General features: G+C 57.7%; 2 protein-coding genes across 2 annotated transcripts; one reads left to right on the top strand and one right to left on the bottom strand.

Annotated features, from left to right (window-relative positions):
- Window positions 1-822: 822 nt before the first annotated feature.
- On the bottom strand, window positions 823-9,156 carry POSPLADRAFT_1160980 (hypothetical protein; the record flags this gene model as incomplete). The annotated part of the gene is made up of 11 exons (XM_024487628.1): window positions 823-933; window positions 954-977; window positions 1,035-1,180; window positions 1,323-1,434; window positions 1,542-2,642; window positions 2,697-3,128; window positions 3,184-3,293; window positions 4,128-4,208; window positions 4,585-4,760; window positions 4,816-4,895; window positions 8,341-9,156. Coding segments are annotated over 11 exons (3,189 nt in total), but the record flags the coding sequence as incomplete, so codon positions are not given.
- A 406-nt stretch (window positions 9,157-9,562) lies between these two features.
- On the top strand, window positions 9,563-9,785 carry POSPLADRAFT_1062958 (hypothetical protein; the record flags this gene model as incomplete). Its single annotated transcript, XM_024481577.1, has 2 exons — window positions 9,563-9,637; window positions 9,678-9,785. 2 exons carry the CDS (start codon window positions 9,563-9,565, stop codon window positions 9,783-9,785), a joined length of 183 nt encoding a protein of 60 aa, XP_024332907.1.
- Between the last annotated feature and the right edge of the window lie 5 nt (window positions 9,786-9,790).

The following is a 9,790-nucleotide window of genomic DNA, read 5'->3' as shown; positions in this document are numbered from 1 at the left end:
AGTTTGAACATAATCACAATGAACATCATCCATGTGAATCTTTTGAAGTCTAATGGAGGCAAAGGACTCCTTGCATGACAAAGCTTCACAATGATATCTAACAACAATGAAATCAATAAGAATGTGTTTGTTACTGAGGTGGAATACGAACTGGCGATCTGCAGGCATTAAGACTAATTAAGAGTTAGCAAGGTGAGATAGTTCAGTGAAACATGCATTAACAAACCCAGGTGATGTGATTTGTAATAACAAATTTGACTTTGGTGAATAGATGGTGGTGGTTAAGAGACAAGAAGCAATTCAAACTCAGATTCCGCTTTTTGGCTGATGTAATCATATTTAAACTCAGTTTGAATTGCTGACAAAGCAAATAATTCAAACTTGAAATGCTTAATTTGAAGTATCAACTGTACAAGGGCATCCGAGAATGTCCATTGATTCCAGTTTGAATCTGAATCAAACCGAAACCCAAGTAAAATAGTAGTTCAAACCTGGACTCAAAACAGTACTGGGCCTATTGAACCCATTTGGCATCTTTGGGCCAACATCATCATTAGAGCCGAATGTAACTAAACAGTGTTCGCAAAAATGTACCTTATCAGACAAGACACCAGCACAAAATGACTTGCATTAACGAATGTGGTTATAAGGGTTGTTATTAACAAAGTACAAAAAAGGTGGCTTGCATGCTCATGAATATACACGCACAAGAAGGGCATAACAAGCAGTTCTGCAGTTCGAAAATGATGCAACGGGATCCAGACGAAGAGGTAGCGAAACTGTGAAACAGGAGGAATACGACAGAACAGGGACAAGTCTTGATCATACGATAGGATAACGCCGCTCACCAGAGCAGCTACTAGAAGTGATGTATGCTATACCGAAACCGAACCTTCGGGTTTTATCCACCATAAGACTGCCCCGGTGACCACGCTGAGAACGAGCAGACCTACGGCTGCCAATAGATTGAAGTGTGACTGACAAAGGTTGTGTCAACCCAGCGGAACAGAAGATAAGTAAACGGGACGACGTACCAGGTCTTTGGGCGGTGACCGCGTCTGTGAGTCGGTTGCTGTCCCAGACGCATCGTCTGGGGACGAAAGCGGATGGTTCAGAACTGACAACTCTGGGGTGATCAGAAATGGCATACCCTTGAGACTCCTTGTCGGCTCATCCTTGCCTGCAGCTGTCGCCCTGTCACTGGCCGCATGCGATTCTGTGTTGCTGATGCTCAAGTCATCAGTGGTCCAAGGCAAGCGCCGCAGCCCGAGTGAGTGAGATTCGGTGGTGTCGCCTGAGATCGACGATGCCGACGAGCCTACCTCCACGCCAGCAGCCATGGAGGCAGACCGCGAGCGCGAGCGGCCTCTTGACGAGCTGCTGCGTTTTCGCCTCTGTCGTGGGCGCGTCGACTCTGCTGACAGGCTGCGCGGGCTAGGGGGAGTAACGAGGCCGCCGCTGTGGGTAAGCTTTCCGTTTCTGTTCAGAAAGGAATGTTGTTGCACAGGCAGCGCAGCTAGAGTCCCGAGCATCGACTCGACCTTCGAAACGTTGCTGCCGACGCCATCCTCGACGACCCGGATGCGCGTCTCCCACTCGTCTTTCGCGCAGCGCAGGCGCTCCCGCTCCTCGGTCCACTCTTCCTGCATGTTGCTCCAGCGGCCTTCGACGTGCTTTTTCCACTCGTTCACCATTTCCGTCAGCGACTCCCGCGTCCTCTGCTCGGCCTCCTGCGCTGCTGAGTCGGGGAGTTGCTCCGAGCGCATGGCCTCAGCTAGTTGCTCGGTGGCTTCAGTCTGCACCTGAACCTGTGAGTGAGTGTCATGCACGAGACTCTCCAGCGAGGCGACCTTCGACTCTAGCAAGGAGATGGTCGATTGTGCAACCGAATGCTGCGCCTCAAGAGAGCGCGAGAGCTCGAGCGCAGACTCCAATTGCTTCGAGAGTGTCGTTAGCTGCTCGCTGATATTGTCGGGGACCGCAGCGGGTATAGGGACTGGCGGGGCCGCGGGCGGAGGAGACGGCGACCGAGTGCGTTGCTGCGGCTCGTATCTGCTGTGATCGTGGTCGTGATCATAGTCATCGTCAGACATACCCATGCCCGTTGGCTCTGGCGTGCGCGGACGACCCAGCTCATCCCTCCGCCTCCGCCGCTGCTCCTCTTCCTCCTCCGCGGCCAACTGCTCCTCGTCCTCCTCGTCGACCCGGTCGAGCTCGTGCGGGACGATCGTCGAAACACTGCGTGCATCGTCGTCGTCATCGGACATATAATGCTGATCATGTGCCATGTTATCGTCGCGCCCGTATTGGTGGTGGCGTCCGCTGGGACTGCCGCTGCGTCCGCGAGACGTGTCCATCTCGCGCTTGCGCTCCTCCATGAGCTCGCGCAGGAAGCCGACTTCGTGCTGGATCGCTGCGTGCTCGGCGAGCATCGTCTCAAGGGAGCAAATTTTGTCTACGTGGCTTGCGAGAGACATTTGAGTCTCGCGCAGTTGTGACTGGAGTTCCAATAGTGCTGAACCCGAGTCTGATGGTGACGGCGCCGCCGGTGCCTGTTGTTGTTCAGATTCTTGCTGCTGCTGCTGGGACTGAGGAGGCATTACTGGTGGGAGATTCGAAGGATGCGGGGGGAGATTCGGTGGCTGCGAGCGGCCTACAGTGAGGAAAGAGCAAAATCATACATCTATGTGACGCACCAGGTTGCCACCAAGGGTATCATGAAGCTCGTTCATCGCACTCGTCAGCGAATGCAGCTCGGCGCCCGTATCACGGCTCTTCTGCAGCTCGCCCTGCAGGCGGCTCAGGATGTGGTCAAATGTGAGCCCGCTCTTGCCAGGCGCACGCATGTTCCCGCCGCGGTCCCCGAGCCCGATGAGGCCCTGCTGGAGCGACGGGCGGCGCTGCTGCCCGGGCGCATTGGGCGGCTGGCCTGGTGCGAAGCTGAACGCACCCGCTGCAGGGGGCGCACCGCCGCCCGCGCCGACCCCGTATGAGGCGGGGCCCGCCTGCGCCTCCGCGCGCGCAGCGGCCTGCGCCTCCTGCTCGGTGAAGACGCACACGACGTGCGCAGCGACCTTGTGGTGTATGATCGTCTTGTTGTCCTCGCCGACGATGTCGATGCCGAATTCCTGCGCTGCAGCGTGAGGCGGGCGCGGCGGGCGGGGAGAGCGTGGAGATACGCACCACGATGTCGTCCGACTTGAGCTCGAAAGGCTCGGACTTGATGCCCTCGGGGCTGAGGCGCTCGCCGTTGATGAACATGCCGTTCGAGCCCTTCACGTCCTTGATGAAAACTCGTGAGAAAGATGACTGGACAAAGCGTGCGACAGACTTACGAGAAGCACTGGTCACCAAGCTTCTTACCTTGAGGCAGAGACTCTCCGGTAAGCGCAGCCTGGTCGATCGAGACGTTGATAGCCTCAGTAAGACGACAGTCGGCAGGAACGATGTCACCAATCTTGAACGAGATCATGTCACCAGGAACGAGGTCGGCGGACTCGATCTCGCTCCACGAACCGTTACGCTTGACCTTGGCTTTGGGAGCAAGCGAGTCCATGAGAGCCTTGACAGCGTTACCAGCATTACGTTCTTCATAGAAACCGATGGCCGAGTTAATGAGCAACAATGTGATGATACCAATGAAATCTTCCCAGTCAGGCGGCATGTGCTCTCCGTTTGACAGGACGATGGCAACAAGAGCAGCTCCCTCCATGACCCAGGGACAAGGGGTTCCACATAAAGCTCAGGAACTGTTCAGGTCAAGTTATTACGACACAATGACGCGTGAAAGGAACATGCACACCTGAAGGAAGGCATTCTGCTCTTCAGATTCGAGCCTGTTAGGGCCGAATAGCTCGAGACGCCGCTGAACTTCCTCAGCCGATAGACCATCTTCACTGCACTGTAACAACTTGAAAACGTCCTCGACGACGATCGTCTCGAGGTTGACCTTCTCCTTGTCATAGAGATCCTCCGCACGCAATTGGATTTGCGACATATCAACCTTGGCGTCTGAACACGGAAGTTAGAAACTCAAACCCGCTCTGTAATAAAAGAAGTAGCATACGTGTAGCTTTTGCCTCCTCATGACCATTAAACTGTCTGCACGGACGACGTGTACGGTAAACTCATGTTTACTCGGCAGTCATACACAATCGACGCCATGCGCGCAACGGCAGGAATGTTCCACATCACGTCCGCACCCCGATCTTAGCCTGCTAGTGTCGTTGTGGCCTCAGATGACGAGCATGACCTGCAGCCTTCACGGCAACGCGCCGAGCGGGCTGACCACAGGTGGGGTTGAAACGTGCTGAAGATGGCGGGGGATAGAGTAAGAGTCAGGGAGAAAGGGGGCGCGTGGGGGTGGATTGCGCGGGCATGGAGGGAGCGGGTAGACTCTTGTGGCGACCAGGGATGCACTTGCGAATGGCGGGGTGCAGCGAGCCACATACTGGATTGGTGTGGCATCGTGTTGGTGAGGGGGACGGCGGGTGAATGGTTCTTCGTAGACATGATAGGCGATACGGTGATGAATGGGAAGGGTGCGCGAAGTCACAAACGCGAGTGGCTAGGGCGCGGTATTACGGAGGTAGCGGGGTGACGGCGTCAGCGTTGGCGGCGTGTGCGAGTCGACAGACTCGACCATGAGGGCGAGGGCGCAGTCGCGTGTCATTGGTCCGCGTGAGCAGGTGGTGAAGATCGAGGATAGTGTGTGCGGCGTCGACATCATCTGCTGGCGGTACTGGTGCAGATGATGGGGCCTACAGGCAGACGTAAGCAAGCGCATACACGGGCGTAAAGGATGCGGACACTTACGGGAAGATGTGCGGGTTGTTGATCAGCGCAGGAAGATGATGGATCACGCTCCCGTCATCCCACTCCCAGCCCAACACGACCTCTTCATGGGCCTTCAGGTCCCGTAGCGCGAATATTCCAAAGGTCAGCGCATCTTCGTCATCGGGCTCGGCGTCATCGTCGATGTGCTGAGCAGACATACTTCGCTTCTGGCGAGGGCACAGCACAGGTCGCAGGATGGCGTTCGGCCTGCAGCCGCTGCGCACAAAACGACTCTAGTTTCCGGTCTGCCGTGGAAGGGCCGCGCGTGGGAGGTGCGCCTTGTCTCGTGAGTAGTCTCGTTCGCGCGCATCATCCCGTGAGGTGCGACTCGCAGGATGAGCATCATACTCGTCGTGTCCGCGATGTGAGCGAGAAGCACGTCCATGATGTGCATCCTTCTCAACACCCCTCTCGCGCTCGTGCGGTCCCATTCAGGACGGTCTCTGTCTGCCGATGGGCCTCGAGGAACGCCGGGGGGTGCACGGATAGAAAGCGTAGGTGGATACGTAGGGTAGTTCGATGTTCGCAAAGAGCGTGGGCCGCTGGGCAACGGGCGCGACGGAGGGGCAGTATTCTGCATGGCGCGATGCGGCGCTGAATAGAGGGGGCGGCATGGAGGAAGGTGTGACGGCTCGGCGTCGCTCGAGTGAAACGATCGCGGGTGCGTTGGAGGCGACCGAGAACGTGCCAGGTAAGCCTTCGGAGGCGGCGGACTGAGGATCTCGCCGTCCTCTTGTATTGTGCGATGGGCAGGCTCTTGAAAGCGGATCGGGAGTGTTTTGGGATCAGTGCTGATGGTGCCTTCATCGGGAGATGTAGAACACTTTGAGGTCTCGCTTGGCGGAGGCGGGGGCTCTGGGGGGAGGGGCGTCAGAGAACGTGAACATTTGGCCGCCGCTGCACTAGGAAGGCCTTGTTCGAGCAATTCGACTTTGGCGTGCAGAGACACAGGGGTGGAAAGACGTGTGTTTAAGTCTTCAGGCAGATCGACAACGCGAGCCCGTTCTTGGACTGGGAGCGGGGATGCCTCACGCGTTGGCATGGGGGTGGGGTCCGGCGCTGTACACAAGCCGGCAGAAGGAATAGCGCAATTAGGAGATGCTAGAGGCACCTGCTCGTGTGCACGGATGTCCGGCGACTCCACTGCACGCGTCACGTCGTTGGAGCTCGCGTGCTCCAACGGGGTGGGAGCAGCTGACGGGGACGTCTGCTCCTGCCGTTGCGTCTTGCATCGCATCTCGAAGTCCTTCAAGGACATCTTGACCTTCGGCGGCAACGTGACAGCCGGTAAAGAAGGTGTAGGCGAGGGTGTGTTGTCGACGGATGGCAATGTACCATTAGACACGACAGACTTGACATCCGCCTCTGCCGATGGACGTGTGTCAATAGTGCCGCAATGCAGTTCTACAGACGCAACTGTGTCGGGATGATGTCTCAGCTGCGCGGGCAGGTCGGTGGCATCGACGGGATTAGCGTCATGATTGTCAGAAGAATACTCTGGAGCGGGCGACGAGAACTTGATGGTGACCCTGGAGAGTAGCCGAGGAGACGAGGAGGACAAAGAAGCGGCGGGATCTGCGACAGGAGGCGGCGGCCGGGTATGCATGTCGTCGGTGGGTGTCAGGGTCGGCCCAACAGCAGTGTACGAAAGCTGATGTAACGACGGCTCGGCAGGGACGGGTTGCGGTAATACATGCACATTAGCGGAAGCAGGAGAGGACGAGCGACGACTAGCAGAGGAGAGCAGAGGAGAACGAAGGAGGCGAGGCGAGAGAAGGCGAAAGCAGCGATAAGTTGGCGAAAGAAGTCGAAGGGGATATCTGACCATCGTTCGAGGTCAAGTTAAGCAGCGCGCGGGCGGGCGAGGTGGAGGAAAGAATAGAAAGTCGGGAGCTCAGTGACTGATGCGAGACAGCGTGAGGTAGGGGCAAAGGCGGTGGGGGCATCTCGCGCGGATCTAGGAGCGGCGACATGCCGTCAGTGCATGGTCCGGACGACATCAGTCGACTGGACTCACCAAATGCGACTTCATCCATGTCCATCCGCGTATCATCGTGCTCGCCTGCCGCGCCCACCTCGTTATGAGAAAATGTTAGCGCGTCTCCCGCATCGCGCTGGTAGACACCTCGCAGCGTCTTGAAACTTCCTGATCCAACCCTTACGGAGCTTAGGCGGCAAGCACTCCTCCTTCTCCTGCTCATCGATCTCCATCGCGTTGTCTTTGTCCTCTAGTGTAGTGGGTACGGCTCCGCTTTTGCCCTTGCGATCCCTTGCGTGATGAGCTGGCGGCACAGAAGACGCACGCGGTGCAGCCTATGTCTTCGACTCGCGCTCAGATTGTGTGACGGCGCGTCCATGCCCTGCGAAACGTCCGATGTCTGACGATCCTGCAGTCGCGGCGCAACAAGGGCGCGTGGGGGCGGGACTATCTCGACGCCCGTCATCCCGCCCGACAACGGCACTTGCTCGCGCGTCCTAAAGCCCCGCTCGCGCCCGGCCAGAGGATCCAGGTCGACGCGCCGCATGATGCCTCTTCCTTCGCTTGCTTCTCCCGCGCTCGTCGGATGTCCGACTCGATCCTTTCTCGGATGGCGAGCTTGGCAACACGCTGGCAGATTTCCGTCAGATCAGCATCAGAGAAACTGTGCGTGTTCCTTGCAAGGACGCCAAGGACGAGATTAGGTTTGACGCAAACCGCATGGGTTGGAGTGCTCAGAGCGAAGCGGAAGTTCTCCATGGTAATATCGAGTGAGTCGAGCACCTCTGTATCGATGATTTTCCCGTCAAGGTCCATGAGGTCCATCTTCTCACAGATCTGCTGCATGGCGGCCTCCGAGCACAAAGGTGCGAGATCTGACCCGACGTAGACTTGGGCGTGCGCCGCGATCTCTGAGGAGTGACATCATTAATATACGCGGAAAACAACGGCTGCTAGGACATACCTGCTCGACATCGACATCGCCACCTGGCCTCATGTTCTTCATGTGAATGCGAAGAATATCAAACGGCTAGTGGGGTCAGGGATGCGATCTCACAGTCGAATCAGCCAAAGCGAAGAAGAGCAGGGTCGATAGAGTTCAGTCGGTTAGTAGCGGCCATAGCCACAGTGTCAGACCGCGCTTTCAGACCGTTCATGAGCGTCGGCAGCTGAGAAACAACACGGTGTTCCACTTCTCTGTTGGTCTGGGGCATGCAATCAGCTTCCTGACCGTTGTGCAGGCTATTTAGCATGACGTACCTATTCACGTTTCGGTGCAATAGAGTCAGTCTCATCAATGAAAAAGAGAGTCGGTGAGTTCAAGCGCAGGTGGCAAAAGTCGAGGACAGCGTGCGCAGCATCGACGTCATCTGCTGGTAGGTACTGGTGCAGCTGATGGGACCTACGGGCAGATGTGAGCAGGCGCATACACGGGCTTAAAGGACGCGGACACCTACGGGAAAATGTGCGGGCTGTTGATCAGCGCTCGCAGATGGTGGATCACACTCCCGTCATCCCACTCCCACCTCCTCATGGGCCTTCAAGTCCCGCAGCGCTAATATTCCAAAGGTGAGCGCGTCCTCGTCCTCGGGCTCGGCGTCGTCCTCGACGCGCTGAGCAGACATACTTCGCTTCTTGCGAGGGCACAGCACAGGTCGCAGGATGGCGTTCGGCCTGCAGCCGCTGCGCACGAAACGACTCTGGTTTCCAGTCTGTCGTGCATCGAGGGCGAGGTCGAGGGGAGGGCCGATAAGGTGGACAAAGGGCTTTGGCATACTGAGGTGGGCGTAGGCGTTCAGGGGGTCGGACAGATAAGCGGTAGAGGGGGTGATGGTGGACGTGAACGGGGTGATGAAGGACGAGGAGGGGATAGAACGAGCAGCGTGGACGGCGTAAGAAGGGGGGCGGAGGGAAGGGTCGACGCTCAAGGAGAGGGCGGAATGGAACGCGGACCTCGTGAGGGGAGTGAGATGGATGGGCGAAGACGAGGGAAAGCCGCCGGGCGTCAACAAGACGGGCGTCGTGGTGGGGGACGTCGTTGTCGAGGATTCGTCCTCGAGGGCAGTCACGCCTCGCCACTGAGCCGCGGCACGGCGTAGCCTCTCGCGGGTGTCGTCGTGGGGGATGATGTCATTCTCGCCCGTCGGCTGCACGTTGATGAACGGCCTCCTTCTCCGTTTGCTCTGGCGGCCGCCGTCTATCGCTGCTGCGCTTGCCCGTCGCGCCCTCCTGTCCACGCCTGGACTGCTGACTCGCTGCTTCTGCCTATCGAGGTCGAGCGCGGCTCTCTGGCGCGCCTTCTGGATGCAGACGGCGTGGTTTCTGTCGATGGCGCGGGGGTTGCAAACCTAGCACTGGCATTCCTCTGGGACCTGAGAGTCGACGATCCTGAAGCAGGCTGCATGGTACCAGGGCGCGAGTAGCTAGGGCGCGATACTTGATCTCGCATAGGATGCCCGCCGTCTTGTCCCATTCTACGCTGACGTGAACGCCGTCAGGACGTCTGCTCATCGAAGACATGGTGAGCAGGCGACATACATACATGGTTGCTACTCTTTCCAGCCGCACCGGCGGCACGCTCACGCCCACTCATGGTAAGGAGGCGTGTTGTGGCAGTACTGAGAGTTCTTGCCGTCTTGAAGACCGTAGGACGTCAGTTGCGCGAGCTAGAGGAGGTCTGCGCGCGACAATGGTGACCTTACCTCTGGGTCAACCAGGCAGCGTGTATGCGTCGTCCAGATAACGCGAATGCTGCGCCGTTGCTGCGAGGAAAGCCCTGTGCCCGCGCAGGCAGTCTTGCAGCTCCGCGCACCCGCTATGTCAGTGATTCGAGAAGAGTAGTTCTGACCTCAATATTTCGCAGCGGAAGGACGACGCTTCCGGGCTGTTGAGCGTGATCGTGCCGATCGCGATTGAGCCTGGCGCCGATGAAGACCAAATAGGGAAGCGCGGCCAGACAAAGGGCCTTTAGATACG

Source organism: Postia placenta, assembly GCF_002117355.1.
Source record: "Postia placenta MAD-698-R-SB12 unplaced genomic scaffold POSPLAscaffold_31, whole genome shotgun sequence".
In the NCBI taxonomy this organism is placed as follows: domain Eukaryota; kingdom Fungi; phylum Basidiomycota; class Agaricomycetes; order Polyporales; family Adustoporiaceae; genus Rhodonia; species Rhodonia placenta.
The sequence above is the reverse complement of the archived record's forward strand: the minus strand, read 5'-3'. Positions and strand labels throughout refer to the sequence as shown.